Below are 20,944 nucleotides of genomic sequence, written 5' to 3'. Positions count from 1 at the left end.
TAAGAGACTCTGCGTGAAAGAAGGGAATGAAGGTAACTGTTAAGACTATCCACTGATACCAGATGTATGTAACAGAGGGAGCAAAACTTAACACCGAAAGTTTCACCTTCAAGAATGTGGTACTTAAAATTTGCATTTTCTCCTACAGTCTACTGCAGAATTTTAGGCTGTCCTATCTCCTGCCTTACTAGATCTGCAGTTCTGTCTGTTTTCTGTGCACTAGACGTTCAACATGCTTGTTATCCGCCTAACTACTGAATAACGAAACCACACAGAGGGAGTTCCAAGATCTGGTCGAATAAGAGCACAAAGCCAAGTAGACAGAGTACTCACCTGTGCTCACAAACAGAAAAGAACTAAGACTTCCATCTAGAATGACTTGAGCCAAACACGAAGAAATTCTATGAATTTGCTTATAGAAGCGGTTTCCTTGATACTTTAACACACCCTTTATCATGTTTAGAAAAAGCACCACTAGGGTAGTAAGCCTCATGAGAGTAAGACCAAAAAATGAAATTGAACGGATCAGAGCCTACTGGCCTTTCATCTAGGAAAAGCAGTCCTCCTTTGATAAAGATGTACTTTTCAAAATAGTCAAGACGATACTAACCTTCAGCACCAGCGTCCTTGCATCCCACCAGGTTGAGAAGGATGTCATTGTCTTTATCATCTTCCTCACATCCCAGGAGCATCCAGCTTTCCACATTTTCATTCTCTGAAATGGTACTTTCTTCCTCCTCATCTGAGCTGACCTCTATGATCATGACCTCTCGGATCGTACTTGGGCTCTCTTCAGGTTCAGGCTTCTTATTACTCCTCTTGCATTTGTTAGCCACTTTATTAGAACGAGGCGTTGCAGGACTTTGGGTCTTTTCTTGTGCTTGGACTTCAATATTTTTTCTCTTACATCTATAAATACTATCTTCATCAGACAATGTGATGACCTCTGATGTATCTGACAGCTGGATGACCTCACTATCTGAAAGGACGATTAAGTTCTTCTGGTCTGGTTGAATACTCACTGTTTCAGAACTCTCACAGTTCTTTTCCTCATACCCTTCCTCCTCGTTGGCATTATGAATATTCTGGGAATAATGGACTTGGCTGTAGAGCTGAAATTCCACTTCACTATCAACACTAAGTTCACTAGATGAATCATCACGATAAAGGTCATCTTCGAATGCTTCTATAGTCTCAAAGCCACCAAACATTATGGAAAGTCAGTTGCCGCAATGCTGTAAAAGAGAAAGTCATACGAGAATAATTTTAAAAGTTAAAATCCTGATTCCTAAGTGCCTATCACCCCAGAGCTCACTTCTAAGGCCACCACTTTTCCCAACATGTTAAAATGTCTTCTTATGCACTTATAAATCCTGCTATTGCCCACTAGAACAGTTGTTCTCAACCTTCCTAATGCTGAGACCCTTTAATAGGGTTCTTCATAATGAGATGATTCCCAACCATAAAACTATTGTTGCTACTTCATAACTGTAATTTTACTGCTGTTATGAATTATAATATAAATACCTAATATGCAGGCTACCTGATATGAGAGTTGTTCAACCCCCAAAGGGATTGTGACACACAGTTGAGAGCTGCTACTCTAGACCTTTCAAATAAGAATTGCTACCAACAGACTGAACTGTATCAATGCAAATATCCTAAAGATATACTAGAAAACAAAACTGTTTGAGATCCACTGCTTGTCAGCAAACAGTTGTTCTCCAAAACATTTAGACTCCTAAAAGTAAGGTACTCCTATTCCATTCATCTTTTACTCCTCTTTTATTTTTTTTTTTAAACAGGTTGTTGTTATATAGAGACCAGGCTAACCTTGAACTTAAAAGTGACAGTTGTCTGTATGCTGGAATTAAAGTACGCCAAGTTGCTGAGCTCTATTAACTTTTTTTTAAAGAAAAGAGAGAGAGGGAGAGAGAGAGAGAGAGAGAGAGAGAGAGAGAGAGAGAGAAAGAGAGAGAGAGAGAGAAGTTTATCATACTACAAAGAGAACAGCAGTAGCAGGAGAACCACCTGCCTCCATCCATCTTCCTCTGTCTCTCCTTTTGTTCTCTATCACTTCTTCCCAGGCATACCTCCTCATACAAGAGAAAGCCCTCTTCACACTTACTATCAATGTTTTATTCTCAATTTAAAACAGATGAGGGCCCAGGAGCAATGTGCGAGCCTCTATGTGAAATGACCCTGGGTTGACTCCCAGTGCTGCAACACTATTGCTACCTCTACTACTAATAGTAACCTATCCTGTGGCCTTCAGATCTTGGTCAAAAGAATTCATAAAACACTTGATAATATGTTTATTCCCATGTTAGTTACAAAATTGCATTCCAAACACAAATTTTCTAAATACCTAAAGTTGAGACAAAAATAACAGTTTTGGGAATAAATGTCCAGAAAAAATTTCTGCTATGCATATATAAAATCCCATGTATCTTTCAACTCAGGTTTACCAGTATTTCCCATCAGAAAGAACTACATGCTCTCTTTCAGAGGCTTATAAAACACTCATCACATTTCTAATTAATTATTTATTCAATGTAAATGTCCCAGAAGTATAGATCATAATTCCAGGAAGACAGGGACCTTATGCACTTTGTTAAATAGATCACAATAGCCAAGCAAAACAGCTAGTATTTGGAGAGGTTTATAAGTGTTTGAAAACATGACTTCAGCCATCAAGCCATTGTTCTTTAGCTGCCCCCCACCCCCCAATCTAACAAATGCCAAGAATATAGACATTGCGACAGGATAATTTCTCAGTTGTCTGTAATTATTCCAAAGCACTAACCAAAAGGCTATGCAGTAGATGTTTCAATTATCCACCAATGGAATGCTGATCAAAATAATAGCTCTGGGGAAAGTAAATCATGCTTGTCTAAAAACCAGGAGCACCCTAGACAAGAGTAACAATGCCAACTTACTCTCCTTCCACTTTTACAAATACAATCAACAAACAGTGCTTGTTTTCCTAGGTTTGAGTTTCTGCCAGAACAGCAAGGTGTTTTGTCTGTTTTGTTAAGAGAACCAGCAGACTCCAAGAATCTAAAAGCCAAAGATTAGAGACACTCAAGCTAGAGTTTGGGTGTTGTTTTCCAGAAGTAAGTGACTTCTGCTGTAATTCCAGATAGAAGCAAGAAGACATGGAGTTCAAGATTATCCTCAGCTACACTGTAAATTCTAAGGTCAGTCTGAACTAGTAGACAATATTTCAAAAAAATCCAAAACAGAACAAAACAAAATGAATCTCTTTTTTCTTTTAAAGAATATAGTAGGGGTTGGGGATTTAGCTCAGTGGTAGTGCGCTTGCCTAGCAAGCGCAAGACCCTGGGTTCGGTCCCCAGCTCTGGAAAAAAAAAGAAAAAAAAGAAAAAAAAAAGAATATAGTATACTTTTTCCCACATTGTACTGTCTTTCAGGCCACTACATTGTTATTGTCATTCGAGTTGAATGTGGCTGTCTGAATAATAATGATCATGACATTTATCGGTTTATAGTGAAATGTTAGCCTCAGAGGAATTCAAATGAAAGATGAGCTCTTCCCTTTTTTATTTAATAGGTAAATTAATTCTAAAAGAAGTCAAGGAATTATGCTTCCTTCAAAATCCTCAGTGGATCCATCCTGAGGATCCAGTGTGGACTTAAGATAAAACCTAATTCCAGGGCAGCACGGGGAGAAAAAAAAAATGAAAGAGCTAAATTACAGAGTTACAAATTTGTACTTCTCTTGGAGCCATCCCAAAGGAAAGGGATTAAGAATAGAGCCATAGGCACACCTGTGAATGTATGCCAAAAATAAACTACAGAGCCATAATAAAAACTGACTTCTTTGGGTCTAAGGATTTATCTCTCCCCATGAAATGTAGAAAAATGAATTTAACAATTTAACCCCTATGGCAGTTAAGAGGATTTTGTTCCTTCTCTACTTGAAAATTGTGTTCTGGCATAACATACGCTCTTGTATTTATATAGCTCATGTATGCCAAGGTTAAGGCTTGCCTCAAGCTACTTAGGTTTGTTACAACTTTAATTACAATCAAATTCACTTAATTTTTTAAAAAAGTATACTCAGAGAAGAGTGTGAAGTATATATGCATGTGTTTTTGTATGCATACATACACACCCTCTGACTCAGAAGGCTTTCTCAGTTTTTGTTCATTATGATTCCAAAGTATACTTAAGCAGGCAACACATGCTTCTGACAAAACATTTAAATTTAAAAGGATTTTTTTCACAAAGCTCTCTTTATATACATGTGAAGAAACAGATCCAAAGACACAATGAGGCCTCCCTTAGGCTGGACACTTGGGTAAGAACACAGCTAACATGACTTACATGTTCCTGATCTAAGCCAATGATCACTATAAATATTGCTATACGTACACTGGCTAAACACCTAAATTTATGTGTTTCATATCCACTAACTTCCCACAGGGAAGAAAACTGAGACAGACTTTTTAATTAAAAGGAGAAGTAGACATTTAAACTTACAAATTACTATTTAAGAACCTAATTGGTACTCAAAAAACTTTATCAAAAGCTCTGTGTGGTGGGGCACAGGAACATACAATAATCCTGGCATCTGGTCAGAAGTTCCTGTCTTAACCCCTAGCACCTATCCCCAAACAGTAAATAAACAAAAGATGTTATCTAAGCATAGTGACTGCAGAAGACAGAAGACTGATCATATTTTAAAATCTAAAATGTCTGAAGTGGGAATGAAGCTTATCTAAAAAAATAACATAAAACCACTCCCTGTGTTGAGAGAGAGAGAGAGAGAGAGAGAGAGAGAGAGAGAGAAGCAGTCACCAAATTTCTTTAAACTAACAAATTTAATTAGGTTTCCAGGATTTACGAAGACTTTAAGGTCAATATTTCCCCTTAAAAGATTACCTACTGGTCATTCTGGACATTTTGCTCTTAATTTTCTTCCAAAGTATGTCTAGCTTGGAGCTTCCTTTTGGGTGCTATAGGTCAATGAGGAAGATTTAAACCCAGAATTTGGTCTTATACTGGGGATTATATCCAGGTCCTGGACATACTAAGCTGCTGTTCTACTTGGAGCTGGACCCCAGCTTGATGGCTAATTTTTTAAATCCACAGTTGTTAGTGGATACACTGATTAATAGTTTATTCTCAAGTTAGGTTTATAATTTACAAGAATCTCGGTGTGCTACTGACAATGAAGACTGAAACAAAACCAATTACAAAAGTTAAAATTTCTGCCCATTTTTCAAATGTTATTGCCACTTCCAATCAAATGAGGTAAAGAATCCAAACGGATCACATCAAAGAGAAAACAATAGGCTTGTCTCCGTGGAAGAAATGTATGTTTAATTTACTTAGGTTAACTTCCAACTACTCTTGGGATTCCACTGGAAACAAGGCTTTCCCTATTTTTCCCATGCACTGTTAACCTTGTAGTTATCATACAATCACTTCCAATTTTTCCCTCAGACCATTCCCCATCCTCTGACTTGACAATAATGATCTGCTCCTAAAGCATAATGCTGTCTTAAAATACACACGGTTCTAAGGTTCAAAACGAAGTTCAGAGCTTTTGAAGGGAGTCTAGTAATTAAATTAAAGGTGATTTTTTTTTGTATATACTTGAGAAAAACAGGCTGTCATTAAATTAAAGGTGATTTTATACTTGAGAAAAACAGGCTCAGAGAAAAGTTATCCAACGGGCTAAAAGGCCCTTAAAAGTTTCCTTCATTCAACCCTGAAATCTGAAATCACAATAAACTCGGCCTAAAGGTATTTTGAGCGTCAGCAGCTAATCAGTGATGGCTGGAACTGGGGCCTGCCAACTCTCAACCTCGATTTTCTCACAGTAAAGGCTGCTCCTTCCTAGAGTTGACTACTACTGTCTGCTGTTAGGGTGTGTATTGGGGGCCCGTAAAGGATAATCTTAGGATATTCCGCGACTTCTGGTTTTATATAAGGAATGGGGTACAGTTCCCAGGTTCTTTGTGTCTACTCGTGCAGCGGCTACTTGACAGTACAAGTTTAAGGTGGCCCCAGACTGGACGCATCCTTGAGGGCCAGGTTCCCCTCAGCGAAGGGAAGCCTCCGCGTTTACGGACTGGCCCACTTCCTCAGGATAGGTGAACCGCGGGAAGCGGTGGAGTAAAGCAGACAGAAAAGACATGCCTGTCAAGGCCATAGCCACCCAGCCTTTCCCAAGCCCTGGTCTCGGGCCGCGGGTCAGAGACCCGCCAAACCCCAGCCCCGCCGCTGAGCCGCGTGGGGCGGCACGTAGCGGAGAGGCCATTAGCTGCGCTGCACTACGCTGCGCCCCGAAGGACCGGGAGGTGAAGGCCAGAGAGGGGCACGCATTAGCTCCGCGGGCGAGGCGGAGAGGGGCAGGGGTCCCCCGGCCGCAGACAGCTCGGGGTCCGTCACACACATACTCACTGCCGCGGCTGCGACCAGGAAGCACCAACCAGGAACCGAAACACGTAGAGGAACGGGGAGGGGCGAGGACAAATGAGGTAAGGAAGCCGCGTCCGCGAGGACTCCGGGGAGGAGAAGGTACTTCCGGGGAAAACACAGCTCTTGGGAGCTGTTCTTCCGCCCAACCCGCGAGTCCTCCGAGCGCATGCGTAATGCCTATTAACCCTTTGTTTTCTCAGCCTATAAACTTTGCGTTTGGTTTTGTTCTTTTTTTCTTCACTCTTCTTTTCGAAAACTATATCGGCTAAAAAAAACTATGGCGCATATTTTTATCTGATTGAGTTACACAAAATAGATGATAATTGAAGGACAAAAGTAGGTGCGAGTTCACTTTCTCGGGCGCAGGAAAGAAAACTACAATTCCCATGATACCTTGGTCCGGTCGTCAGGGGCGGCCTCTTTTTTAGCTCTGGGAGACGCCCTCGTATAGTAACACGTGGCGCAGAGCAAATTGGCGGAGGTCTGAGTTAGTAGGGGAATTAGGGTTAGTAGGTGACTTCGGAGAGGGACCCTGATAGTGCCAGAGTGGGAAAAGGCATTTTTGAGAGTGTCTGGTTTGGTTTTGGTTTTTTCCGCTAGTGTACTAATTGTCCTCACGGCTTTTCCACCCTTAGGTTGTAAAGTGCACTCTGGGGCGCTACTGCCCTTTTAACCGTTCGTGAACCGTGAAGAGCTGCGCTCCTGCAACCTGGAGTCAATGCTGTACCTTCTGGTACTACGAGACGGTTTTCACCGCCTCCAGCATTGGTTCCCTTGGTCACACCTTTAAAAAAACAAATGTTTAATTATGAGGTTGGATGTGTAACCCAATTGGTAAAGTACTTGCTTACCGCATAGAAGGCCCTGGTCATTCCTCAATTCCAACACATAAGACGCGCGTCCTAGCACAGAGGAGGTGGGGGCAGGAAAATAAGGAGTTCAAGTTCATCCTTAGCAACATGGAGCATTCAAAGACAGCCTGAGCTACTTAAGACCTTGTCACAGTGAAAAACAAACACAAAAAAAACAGTTCATTTAGGCAACTTTATGAATACTCACTTAGGTACAGTCAACATACCTGATAGATAAATTTGACTTTAAGTCTTTTTACCAACATTTATTGGACATATTAAGAGTTAAGCTGTCAGCCTTCTACATTATTGGAAAAATAAGCCTATAGTTACTTAAACTAAAAATGGAAGAGGAGGGGGGCGGTTCAGGAAAATGTCAGGCTATGCTAGAAAGTCCGGATAAAGTAAAAGAATTCTAAGGTCTTGTTACAATATTAGGAATTTGAAAACATTTACAAAAATTGATTAGTATTATAGTTAAGTGCTAGGAAAAAAAAGGGACAAGATACTATGAAAAGGCAAAACTGAAAAATCCTATCTGAGAGATAAGGAAAGTGGTATAGAAAGGGGTCACATGTGTTTGGACTGTTCAGGGACTATATCAAAGGAATGCTCTGTGTGTGTGTGGTGTGTGTGTGTGTGTTTTAAAGACTGAATTTTAATTAAGGACCATAATAACTCCTCTTAGTGTATTTGTTAGCATACTGGCAATTCCCCTAGACTTCTCCCAGGGACCTAGCAAAGGAGTAGAGAACCTGTAAAAGGACTGCTGGTCACCTGGCCACCTCTCTGTATTCCCATAATCCTGTGCTCTCTCTCCCTTTTCCTCTTCCCCTTCCCCTCTCTCCCTCTCTCTGTTCTCAGCATTTCTCAACCCCTTTCTGTCCTCGGAGGTCTCCCCACCTCTTGCCCTCTTGTCCCCTGTCTGCCTCTACCCTTTCCTACCCTTTCCCAGGTCTTCAGTCCTCTCCATTCCTCAGTAAACCCCTTTAACACCGGATCCGTTGCATGGCGTAATTACTTGGCAGAACCATGTACCTGCCAGGTACCCCTGTGCCACATTATATTTCCTAAAGACATTGTTTTATCTCTCCTTTTGCATTTCAGCAACCATCGAGGTTGTTAGCTTGTTAGTTTTTTGGACAGGGTCCCACGACAAAGCTCAGTCCAGCCTTGAACTCAAGTACTGGGATTACAAGTTGGTGCGCAACCTAACCTCACGTAAACAAACAAACAAACCTGATTTTTATCATTATTTGTGTTTGATTGTTTGAGACGAGCTTTCTCTACTATGTAGTCCTGGCTGTTCTGGAACTCTCCATAGACCAGGCAGGCCTTGAACTCAGAGATCTGCCTGCCTCTGCCTTGTGAGCATGTCCCACCATGCTCAGTGATTATTTTTTTTTTTTCTTTTCTTTTTTTCGGAGCTGGGGACCGAACCCAGGGCCTTGCGCTTCCTAGGTAAGCGCTCTACCACTGAGCTAAATCCCCAGCCCCAGCTAAATCCCCAGCCCCGATTATTTTTATTATTAGTGTTAATGGCTATTTACAAAAAACGGGGAACAGACTCAGATGAACTGCCAGAAGCGGTGAGTACTGCCCAATCTTGAGTGCCAGCTTAATCGAACTGAAAAGCACTGGTGAATCCCACTGGGTGTTCTGTGAGCATATTTTCAGCGAGGGCTAAGGAGGGAATGGAGGGAGTTGGGTCAGGACCTAAATGTGAGCTGTACCTACCATCCAAGTAAAGAGGCACCCACACAGAGTTAAAAGTGGAGGAGGGGGAGAGAAGCCAGAATAAATGAGCTGCTCCTTTACATTGTTTCTCTTGAGACTGGAAGGCTAATTAACATAACCCTAAATGGTTGGGCCCTGTCTTCTCACTATTAGTCATGCAGCCAACCTTAAAAGGTGGGGAACTGAAGGAGAGCTCAAAGGGTAAGGTCGCTTCCTGCTGAGCCTGACCACCTGAGTTTGATCTCTGGAACTGAGCCCACTGACTCCCATAGATTATCCTCTGACCTCTACATGCATGGGTATACACATATGTCCAAAGTAAATTCATATCAGTTCAAAGCATGAGGGTCATTGACTAACATGCTGAATTCTGAGCTGCTAACACACTATGATGAGTCTTAATAGCAACCCTCTCTGCCTGTGAAGTACCCTCTGTCCATTCAATGTTTTCTTCATCTCTTCTGTTAAAGTCCCAAGTCAGGATGGGATGGGGGGTTTCCAGAGGGGAAACTGGGAAAGGGGATAACATTTGAAATGTAAATGAAGAAAATATCTGATTAAAGAAAAGAAAAAAGACAATAACAACAACAACAACAACAACAAAAAACAGACAAAAACGTTTCTTCAAATGATTGGTCAAAACACCAAAAAATTTTTTAAATAGTAACAATAATAATAAAAAAAAAGTCCCAGGGTTGGGGATTTAATTCAGTGGTAGAGCGCTTACCTAGCAAGTGCAAGGCCCTGGGTCCGGTCCCCAGCTCCGAAAAAAAGAAAAAGAAAAAAGAAAAATAAATAAATAAAAAAAGTCCCAAGTCTTCAGAGAAGCCTTATTCATACATACAGGATAGGTTTTATTTTCCCAGAGGACTTCCTACCTATTGTATAAATTTCCCTCAGGGTGTATTACATTGTTCTTATAGTTATATCCCCTCTGGGTTGTAAAACTCTGAAAGTACAAGTTCTGATGTTGTCTTTTTGTGTTTATCAGTTGAACCAATGCCTGCAGAAAGCAAACTATTTATTAAAAATGTTTTAACTAAAAAGCAATTTTTAGATAGCTTTGTCAGAAAGTAAGGGATTGTTCAAAAGTGAAAAGTCCAAGAAGTCAAGGCAGGGAGTGAAGAGATGGCTCAGCAGGTGAATGCTTGCTGGTCTTCCTAGGACCAGAGTTCAGTTCCCAGCAGCCACATAGCAGTTCTGTAATAGCTGCCTGTGATTTGATGCCCTCTTCTGACTTCCGCAGATGCCTGCATACACATCACACAGGCACACCCACACAGAGAAATAAAAATAAATCTTCTGGGTTGGGGATTTAGCTCAGTGGCAGAACACTTGCCAAGCAAGCGCAAGGCCCTGGGTTCGGTCCCCAGTTCTGAAAAAAAGAAAAGAAAAAATCTTCTAAAGAAGCAAAGACAAAAAAAACAAAAAACAAAAAAATTCAAAAAAACAAAAAAAAAACTTACATGTTACAGAAATAGGCCACAAAAAGATTCACGAAAGTTAAAATTCAGACTGAGATGTCTTACTACACAAGCATGAAGATCTGAGTTCAGATCGCCAATATGCCTAAAAGCTGAATGCAGAAGAGTGGGGAAGGGAAGATAGGCAGGCGACCTGAGTTCACTGGCCAGCAAGCCTAGCTAATTGATAAGCTCTGGACTGAGTGAGATCAGATCTTCAAAACAGATAGAAAAGACTGAAGAAAATACCCATTGTCAACCTCTCTCTCTCTCTCTCTCTCTCTCTCTCTCTCTCTCCTGTGTGTGTGTGTGTGTGTGTGTGTGTGTGTGTGTGTGTGTGTGTGTGTGAGAGAGAGAGAGAGAGAGAGAGAGAACAAGTATATATATTTCAAGTTTTTCCTAAGTTTCAAGTTTCACCAGGTTCTTATTTCATCTGTTGGTCTGCCTCACAAACTAGAGCAAAGACACAAAGTTAGAAAATGGGACCCCAGACACTGCAAGGCAACTTTTACAGGCAACAAGGTCATTAGTGCCGTGTAAGCCATGCTGTGGGGAAGCAGAGGAGAACACCGCTGTCTGCTGTGTCTCTGTGGAAAAGCTCCACAGAGGGGGACTCATCCTGAACAAGTAAGTAGTCAGTCAGAAAAACAAAATCTATCATTACACAAGGAAAGAGGATTAACTGGCAACTCACAGGACATGCAATCCAAAAGAGCATGTATGTATGGTAAGAGGTATCCAGTACCACTGACAGTCAGAAAAGTGAAGTCATATGCAGTGCATGGGAACAAAAACTGAAAATAAGTTTTTGGAAAAGCTGTTTGAAAATATGTAAGTGGTAAGCGAGCTATTTTCCTGATTTTTATATTTATGTTTCAAGGGAAAAAGTATCTATTTTTCCTAAATAAGGTGTTTGTGACAGTTAGGATGGGTGCTGGCACTTGCCTATAATGACAGCACTCGGGAGGCAGAGGCAGGCAGATCTCTGAGTTTGAGGTTAGCCTGGTCTACACAGTGAGTTCCAGGACAGCCAAGGCTACACAGAAAAACCCTGGTCAAAACCAAACAAACAAAGCAACAAAATGTTTCGATTTTCAAAATGGAAAATACTGATGAATAAGGAACAAAACAATTGATAATGCGCCCACACAATTGAAAATGACAAGACCCCATGCTGCCTTTAAAAGAGAAATGGCTCCGTCACTGGAGAAATCATGAGAAGATCCAAGACATAGAGTTAAGTGGAAAAGAAGAGCAAAGTTCCTTATGCACTTACTATCTTATTAAAACATGTGTGCCTGAATGTGGGCTTGTGTGTGGAGCTGTGTGGAGGAAATGAAGAGTGTGGATTCCAGTGACTCACAGTGACTATCTTCCTCTTCTTAGTGGGAGGAAGAGTAGACGTGGGGGATAAAGGATTTCACGAGAGAGAGAGAGAGAGAGAGAGAGAGAGAGAGAGAGAGAGGGAGGGAGGAGAGAGAGAGGGAGAGAGAGAGAGGAGAGAGGGAGGAGAGAGAGAGGGAGGAGAGAGAGGGAGAGAGAGAGAGGGAGAGAGAGAGAGGAGAGAGAGAGGGAGGGAGGAGAGAGAGAGGGAGAGAGGGAGGAGAGAGAGAGGGAGAGAGAGGGAGGAGAGAGAGAGGGAGAGAGAGAAGAGAGAGAGGAGAGAGGGAGAGAGAGAGGAGAGAGGGAGAGAGAGGAGAGAGGGAGAGAGAGAGAGGGAGGGAGGGAGGAGAGAGAGAGGGAGAGAGGGAGGAGAGAGAGAGGGAGAGAGAGAGGGAGGAGAGAGAGGGGGAGAGAGAGAGAGAGGGAGAGAGAGAGGGAGAGAGGGAGAGAGAGAGGAGAGAGAGGGAGGGAGGAGAGAGAGAAGGAGAGAGGGAGGAGAGAGAGAGGGAGAGAGAGAGAGGGAGAGAGAGAGGGAGGAGAGAGAGAGGGAGAGAGAGAAGAGAGAGAGAGGAGAGAGAGAGGGAGAGGGAGGAGAGAGGGGGAGAGAGAGAGGAGAGAGAGAGAGAGGAGAGAGAGGAGAGAGGGAGAGAGAGAGGGAGGGAGGAGAGAGAGAGGGAGAGAGGGAGGAGAGAGAGGGAGAGAGAGAGGGAGGAGAGAGAGAGAGGGAGAGAGAGAGAGGGAGGAGAGAGAGAGGGAGAGAGAGAGGGAGAGAGAGAGGGAGGAGAGAGGGAGAGAGAGGGAGAGAGAGAGAGAGGGAGAGAGAGAGAGGGAGAGAGAGGGAGAGAGAGAGGGAGAGAGAGAGGGGGAGAGAGGGAGGAGAGAGAGAGGGAGAGAGAGAGAGGGAGGAGAGAGAGGGAGAGAGAGAAGAGAGAGAGAGAGGAGAGAGGGAGAGAGAGAGAGAGGGAGGGAGGAGAGAGAGAGGGAGAGAGAGAGAGAGAGAGAGAAGAGAGAGAGAGAGAGAGGAGAGAGGGAGAGAGAGAGAGAGAGAGAGAGACCTTTTTCTTTTTTTTTTTTTTCGGAGCTGGGGACCAGTGTGTTTTTTCTTCACTTCTGTGGTATTCCCACATCATTTAAAATAGCCCTGAGAAGACAGTCAAATATTGTGCCAAATATGCCACTCTCTTCCTAAGTGTCAATGTCAGGGCTGGGGAGGTAACCCACTCAGAGTGTTTGCTTGGCTGGTATGTGGGGGGTGGGTGTCAATGTCACCATGCAGAGACTGAGAAGCTGTGTTACACTAAAGCCCCCGAAAGACATGATTAAATAAACACGTATTGTGTGATCTGGGATTTTCTTTTGCTATAAACAGGATGTTAGAGCCTTTAGCCAGATTCAAGATGACAGTACTGAATCCATGCTGTTCTCCTGGTGTTCATATTTGCATTGTGGGGTGAAGATGCCTTTGCTGTTTTTTCCTCTCTCTTGGATATGCACACAGAAGTACCTGGAATAAAGGGCCATCATGCCTGGAACTGGATTGTTACCATGTGAACTGAGACGGGGAGAATCTGGAAAGAAATTGACATTTGGGAGGACGCTAGGTTAGGAGGTCAACAAAAATTTTTGTTCTACTTGGTCACTTTTTTTTCTAAGCCTGAAATATAGAATTGAAAGGGGGAAACAAAGAAAATGGGTTTTCAAGACCAAAAAAGGCAGGAGAATCTTCTGACAAAGAAATAAAGGAGACTTGGCAAGTTTGTAGAGAAACAGCTGGTGGCCCTGAGTGTCCGTACTGTAACTCGAGGGAGAGGGGTGGGGATGATAAGCAGCTGACTCAACGTGGAGCTGCTTGCCCTGAGGACCTTCCGTCTACCTGTGTGAGGCGAGTAGCATGCCTCCCAAGGATCTGGTATTTCATCATCTGATCTCGCGAGAGAACATTCAAAAATCCCAGGGTCGAGATTGAAAGTGACCGTCTAATCCAACACACCCCCTCCCCATTTCTCAAAAAAGGAACTAAAATCCAAAATGCAGAATCGATTTTCAAGTTCCCAGCTAGAAAGGGCTCAAGCTGGCTTTCAGTTTGCAATCCATCAACTTCCGGACTCACCATGACCTCTAGGATGCAGCAGACACAGAAGGCTAGCATGAATCACAGGGCGTTTACCCTTTAGAGTTTGGGTGTTTTTCAGTTGCCCGACTACAGGCTTAACGCTTGTACAAACTTAAAGTAAATGTAGGTGCCAATATGATCTCAGCAGCCGTTATCACTTAAAGTTGAGACGCTGGGCCTGTGAGTGATAATCAATTCAGGCTCCTACGGAAGCCCCAACCAAGGTGATTCTCAGGAATTCTCAATGACATCGGTACCCATCTGGATTTGCTGAAAAGTTTTAACGTGCTTTTTTATTATTCATGATTCTGCAGTTCTTCAAATTGCAAGGTGATGGAGAGAGCACGCAATTTTCAACCAGACTATGAAATCTTCCTTGAAAATTTGGACATTCATATAGATAGATGACTTTTAATTTTTCTTGGAGACTGAAATGTAAAAAATGCATATACCATAAATTAAGTTATATATATGATAATATTTTCATTACAACAAAGTCCTAGGGATAAGGGACTAGTATGTCATGAACTCCATTCCCACTTGCTGTTAATCCTGGTTGGAGCGGTCACCCTCACACCTAGGTCTCAAGGACTCAGTAACAAGCATCGACTCATGAAGCTACCGCCATTTTAATGTATGTGAGAACCATTAGGGCTGGAAACAGAGCCCAGTGGGAGGGTATCTTTGCACACACTCAAATTCATATCGTAATAGTAAAAATTGGGAACAAATATAGTGCTTGTCAGTGAACAACTTGTTAAACAATGCGTGCTAAATTGTAATAGAAAACATATGCATTTATTGACTTAACTGAGCTGCTTCAGTTCTTTTGATGCTGACATTACAGTATATTGATAAATCTTTCATCACTGAACTTTTCAGATTTGCAATACTCTTTTTTAACACGGGGCCTTCAACCCTTCCCCCAATTCTTCCATAAGAGTCCCTACTATTTGGCTGTGGGGCTCTGCATCCATGAGTCAGCAGCTGCATGGAGCCTCTCAGAGGACAGCCATGCAAGACTCCTGTCTGTAAGCATAACAGAGTATCATTAATAGTGCCAGGGATTGGTGCTTGCCCATGGGATGGGTCTCTAGTTGGGCTGGTTATTGGGTGGCCATTCTCTCAGTCTCTATTCCAATCCCTGTCCCCGAATCTCTTGTAGGCAGGATAAGTTTTGGGTTGAAGGTTTTGTAGATGGGCTGGTGTCTCTATCACTTCACTGAGGTTCCTCCCTGGCTACAGGAGGTGGCCTCTTCAAGTTCCATATTCCCAATGCTGTGAGGCACAGCTAAGGTCACCCCATTGATTCTTGGGTGCCCCCTATTCCAGATCTCTGGCAGGTCCTCGAGATGATCCCCACCTCCCCACCCCGTCAGTTGCAGATTTCCATCCATTCTCATGACCGTCTATCCTAACCCTCCCCACACTTGATCCTAAACCTCCCCTCATTCCCTTCCCCATCCCCTCTCCCACCCAGATCCCTCCCTCCATCAGCCTCCTATTTTATTCCTCCTTCTAAACGAGATGCAAGCATCCTTGCTTGGGCCTTTCTTTTTGTTTAGCTTCTATGGGTCTGTGGAGTGTAGCATGGGTATTCTGTATTTTATGGCTAATATCCACTTATAAGTGAGAGCATACCACGCATGTCCTTTTGGGTCTGGGTTACCTCACTCAGGCTGATATTCTCAAGTTCCATCCATTTGCCTGCAAAATTCATGATATCTTTGTTTTTAATAGTTGAACAGTATTCCATTGTATAGATGTACCATATTTTCTTTATCCACTCTTCAGTTAAGGACGTCTAGGTTGTTTCCAGCTGCTATGAGCATAGTTGAGCAAGTGTCCTTGTGGGATGGTGGAGCATCTTTTGGGTGTACGCCCAGGAGTGGTATAGCTGGGTCTTGAGATAGAACTATTCCCAGTTTTCTGAGAAACGGACCTGTAGTGCATTTTCTTAATTGATGATCAATGGGGGAGGACCCAGCCCATTGGGGGTGGGGCCACACCTGGGATGGTGGTCCCGGATTCTATAAGAAAGCTGGCTGAGCAAGCCATGAAGAACAAGCCAGTAAGCAGCAGCCCTCCATGGGTGAACTGCTTTTGAGGTCAGCTGTTACATGGAACTGTAGGTGAATAAACCCTTTGCTGCCAGGTTGTTTCTGGTCGTGGTGCTTCACTGCAGTAGTAGCGCTGACTAAGGCATGATATTCAAGTCATCACCTAGTCTTCTAGTTAACACACCATTTTCTTATCCATTTGCTTTTGATCTGTATTTGTATAAAAGACAGATCTTATAGACAGAGGATAACCCTGAATTTCTGAAAAAGATAAACCAAAAATGACAATTGAGAGGAAACCCACAAGTACACATACAGTGAATGGCTTTATATGGTATAATCCAGCAGTCCTTAGTGCTCTTCAGAGTGCTGGGAACTGCTGTCACCTCTCTCTCTCTCTCTCTCTCTCTCTCTCTCTCTCTCTCTCTCTCTCTCTCTCCCTCCCCCAACTCTCCCTCCCCTCCCACAGGGCATTCCATGTTTTACTTAACATTATTATCTCCAGTTCTGTTTGTGTTGCTGCCAAAAAAAAAAAAAAAAAAAAAGAAAGGGCAGCATTTTATCCTTTTGTGGTTGGATACAATTTTCTTGTGTATATATACATTGCATTTTCTTCATTCACTATAGAGATTTACCAGAAAGCAACTATAGCCATCTGGTCATAACCAGCATTTTGCCCATCAGGTGACCCTGGCTCTCATTCTAAACCCTACAGGGTAAAGCAAGTCACTAGCTGATGTTGTAAAAATATAAAAAATTAAAAAAGGTATTGGTGTCTTTTACCTCACTTGCTCCGGCACCTCAGTGCCCCAAGATGTCTGCCAGATATCTTGGTAGAAACACATCCCAACTCTCCGTGGCGGCCCAGTGTCTCCAGCCGCCACACACTTTGCTACACTCAAATCGTCACATAAAAGAACACACAACACAATAATCTTTGACCCAAGTTGGTAAGATATAATCGCCCACCTAAACATACAAAGCCGAGTACCATCCATCCCTTAAGAACATTCGTAACACCTATAAAGGTACAGCATGGAATCTTAACATCACCCGCCATATTGTCCTGTCACGGCTTCTCTCTCTCTCCCTCCTGTCTCCTCCTTTCCGTTCCAGTCTCCTCCTCTTCCTTCAAACTTCTCTCCCGCCCATCCTTCCTTCTCCTCCAATGACAGGCCTCCTTCTGTCCTGTACCTGCCCCTCACCTGTATTTTACAAATTCAGTGGGGAGAAGGTTCTGGTGAAGTCACCTGATTCCTGAGTAGTGACTAGGCAGCTGTCCTTGGGGCAGTGAATTAGCATCAAAATACAGATAACTCCTGGGCAAACCACAACTGCTAGCAGAGTCCACTGAACATTTTGTGCTGTTGACTGACGCTTGGACTGTTTCTTAAATGAATCTCGACATGTTAACAGTTTTCTGACGCAGCCTAGGCACAGGGTCTAGAGAGATGGCTCAGCAGCTAAGAGCACTTAGTTCTTACAGAGGATTCAGGGTCAGTTCCCAGCACCCATGTGGCAGCTCACGACTGTCTACATGCAAACCAACGTTCATGAACATAAAATAAAGCCAAAGTTCTGAGAGAGAGAGAGAGAGAGAGAGAGAGAGAGAGAGAGAGAGAGAGAGAGAGAGGAAGAAAGAGACAAAGAAGGAAGGAAAGAAAGAAAAGGAAAGGAGGAAGGAAAGGGAAGGAAAAGAAAGGAAAGAGGAAAGGAAAGAGGAAAAAAGGAAAGAGGAAAGGAAAAGAAAGGAAAGGAAAGAGGAAAGGAAAGGAAAGGAAAGGAAAGGAAAGGAAAGGAAAGGAAAGGAAAGGAAAGGAAAGGAAAGGAAAGGAAAGGAAAGGAACTGCAGAGCAGAGCAGCCATATCTACCTGTATGTCAACCCCTTCCTCTTGCTTTGGATTTTGGGAATTCTCTTATCTGTTTGTTTTGAGGCAGAGTCTCATGTAGCCCAGGCTTTCCTTAAATTTGCTATATAGCCAAGGATAATGTTGAAGTTATGGTTCCTCTTGTCTCTACCTCCCGGGAGCTGAGATTATAGGCATGTACCATGCTGTCGGGTTATGTGGTATTGGGGACATAGCCTGGCATAGTAGACAGGCACTCCAACTGAAGTGCACCCTCAGCCCAGATTCTCCTGTGTTGCTGTTAACCTTGGCAGGCTTTCTATGTCTAATACTGAATACTAATATTTCTGTGCAATACTGAATTTGTTCAATCTTTAGTCAGTTGTCACTCTCTGCCTTTGGCAACTGTTCTGTGTACCCGATTTTTTTTCTGAAATACTCCATTTATTAGAGTCATTTGGCATTCTGCTTCCACCTTTGGGGATGTAGGATTGATTCTATGGAACATTATACTTATTTATATGTTTATTTATTTGTTTGTTTGTCTGTTTAATCTTTTGAGATAAGGTCTTGGAAAGTAGTTCAAGCCAGCCTGACCTTTAAATTTAGCCCAGACTGGCCTTAAATTTGTAATCTTCCTGCCTCAGCCTCCCCTGAGATCACAAGTATGTGACACTATTCTTAATTTTTTGAGAAATCTCTGTAATCTCTTCTTTAATAACTAGTTTAATTTACAGTTTCATCAATAGTATGTTGATTAAAGGAAAAAGAATTTTTCTTTTTCCTTTTTTATTTTGTGTGTGTGTGTGTGTGTATGTGTGTGTTCGTATGTAGAAGTCAGAGGCTGACATCAGTGTCTTCCTTTATCATACTTCACTTTGTGTGTGTGTGTGTGTGTGTGTGTGTGTGTGTGTGTGTGTGTGTGTGTGGTGTGTACACAAATACTCTGATCAGAAGACAACCTATGGGTTGAAAGATTGAATTCAGGTTCATCAGGCTTGGCAGACAGTGTCCTTACCTCAGAGCCCGCTCATTGCCCCTCCATTGTATTCTTTTAAGATTTTGTTTTGTTTTGTTTTCAAGCCAGAGTTAATCTGTGTAGACTTAGATGTCCTGAAACTTTTTCTGTAGACCAGGCTGGCCTTGAATTCAGACCCTCTGCCTCCCAAGTGCTGGGATTGAAGGTGTATGTCACCACACCCAGCCCTTAAGATTTTTTAAAATTATTTTTGCATGTATGGGTGTTTTGTCTGCACATATATCTACATGCACACTTGATGCCCACAGAAACTAGAAGAGGCCATCAGACCCCTGTTGCTCCTGTTGCAGGTGGTTGTGAGCCACCATGTGGGTGCTAAGACCTGAATGTAGTCTCTTTGGAACAGCAGTCAGTGCTCTTCACTGCTAAGCCATCTCTCCATCCCCCTATTTACCCTATATTGTGTGTATGTGGGGATGGGGGTAAGCAAAGTCTTTCAGTGAACCTAGAACTCACTAATCCTGCTGAACTGACTGTCCAGAAGCACCAAGGATCCCCCTGTCTCTACCTCCCTGGGATTACAGGTGTGCATTGCTATCTGTGACTTTCCTGTGAGGGGCGGATCAACCTCTGGATGGAGCAGCAATCAGCTTTCTCACTGAGCCCTCTCACCAGCCCTAAAGGCTTCTTTGTATATACCTTTGCCAGCACTTGTCAGAGTTTCTCTTTTTGATTGTCATTCTAACTAGGGCTGAACACTACCTTTTGAAGATACTATTCTTTCCCCATTGACTCACTATGATATCATTGCTGAAAATTAATCAATCCTATTTGTATGGTTTTGCTTCTATACTTTTCAGTTCTGCTGAATATATGTCTACTTTCTATCCTATGACAGCACCATGCTGTTTTGACTACTATAGCTTTGTAGTAAGTTTTATCAGGAAATAGGAGACAATCAACTCTGAATTTCTTTTTTAACATTGCTTTGGATCTTTGGAGCCCTACTTAACTCCATAGGAATTTGAGTTCCACATCTGTATAGTTCCCTGGACAACATTAAGCTTTTTTGCAGTACAAAGTATCTTTCCAAATAGTCAAATCCTCTTTAATTTCTCTCAGTATATACAGTTTTTTTATTCTTTATTCCTAGGGTTAAGAGTATAAATCAGCAGTACAGTGCATGCTCAGCAAATGCAAAACCTTGAGTCAGTGCAGGCATGCATACACGTATGAAATTGTTTTGTTAGTCATTTTAAGTAGAAAATTTAAATTTTTCCTTTTGGGTTGTTCCTTAAGAGTATATAGAAACAGTGACGATTTTGTGTTGGCCTCGTTCCCTACAACTTGGTTAGTTCACATGTTAGCTCCAGTAGATCTGTAACATGGCCCTTGGGAGTCTCCGTCTATAAATCATGTCACTTGCAACTGTAGATAGTTTACTTCTTCCTTGGAAACTTGGGTGACAGTTTTCTTTCTTTGTTGTTGCTGTTGTTTTCTTTTCCTTTCCTTTCTTTTCTCTTCTTTTCTTTTCTTTTTCTTGCCAAATTACTCTGGCTAGGACTTCCAGTAAAATGTTAGACAGTGGAGATGAAAGCCACCACCCTTGCTTTGTTTTGCCCCTGGGGGTAAAGCTCTCATTCTTTCCCTATTGAGTATGATGTTAGCCATGGGTTTCTCATGAATGCCCTTTGTCATGCTAACAAAATGCCTTTGATGCTTAGTTTGCTGAAAAAAAAATTTTTATCAAGAAAGGATAATGCAATGAATTTTGTTAAATGCCTCCCTGGGTCTATTGAGATGACGCTGTGGCTTTCCCTCCTTGTCCTATTAATATTATGTATTACATCAATTGGTTTTCCCATGTTGAACCAGTCTTGCCTTCCTAGCATAAATCCCATTAGTCATGGTGTATAATCCTTTTAGTTTGCTGTGGGATTTGGTTTTCTAGTATTTTGTTCAGGATTTTCCTGTCTATATTCATAAGGAATACTGGTCTGTCATCTTCTTTTCATGTAGTATATTAGTTTTTGGCCTTAGTGTCAAGGAATGCTCAT

General features: G+C 42.4%; 1 protein-coding gene across 9 annotated transcripts in view; it reads right to left on the bottom strand.

Annotated features, from left to right (window-relative positions):
• Positions 1 to 8,123, bottom strand: part of Zcchc7 (zinc finger CCHC-type containing 7) — a 181,669-nt gene extending 173,546 nt beyond the window's left edge. For 3 of the 9 annotated variants that reach the window (XR_005504382.2, XR_005504381.2, XM_063287337.1), the window contains exons 1-2: positions 6,436 to 6,574; positions 611 to 1,235 (exon numbers count right to left, since the gene is read on the bottom strand). Coding sequence is in view for 6 of the 9 variants with exons in the window: in XM_063287337.1 (XP_063143407.1) it covers positions 611 to 1,211 (601 nt within the window). In the remaining 3 variants the exon portion in view is untranslated. Of the gene's footprint in view, positions 1 to 610; positions 1,236 to 6,431; positions 6,576 to 6,846 lie in introns of those variants that run through there. The other 6 variants (XR_005504380.2, XM_063287336.1, XM_039109461.2 and 3 more) reach the window with 4 other exon arrangements.
• Positions 8,124 to 20,944: the final 12,821 nt, after the last annotated feature.

This window comes from Rattus norvegicus, chromosome 5 (genome assembly GCF_036323735.1).
Source record: "Rattus norvegicus strain BN/NHsdMcwi chromosome 5, GRCr8, whole genome shotgun sequence".
In the NCBI taxonomy this organism is placed as follows: Eukaryota; Metazoa; Chordata; class Mammalia; order Rodentia; family Muridae; genus Rattus; species Rattus norvegicus.
Note: the sequence above shows the minus strand (reverse complement) of the source record. Positions and strands in the feature narration are given on the sequence as shown.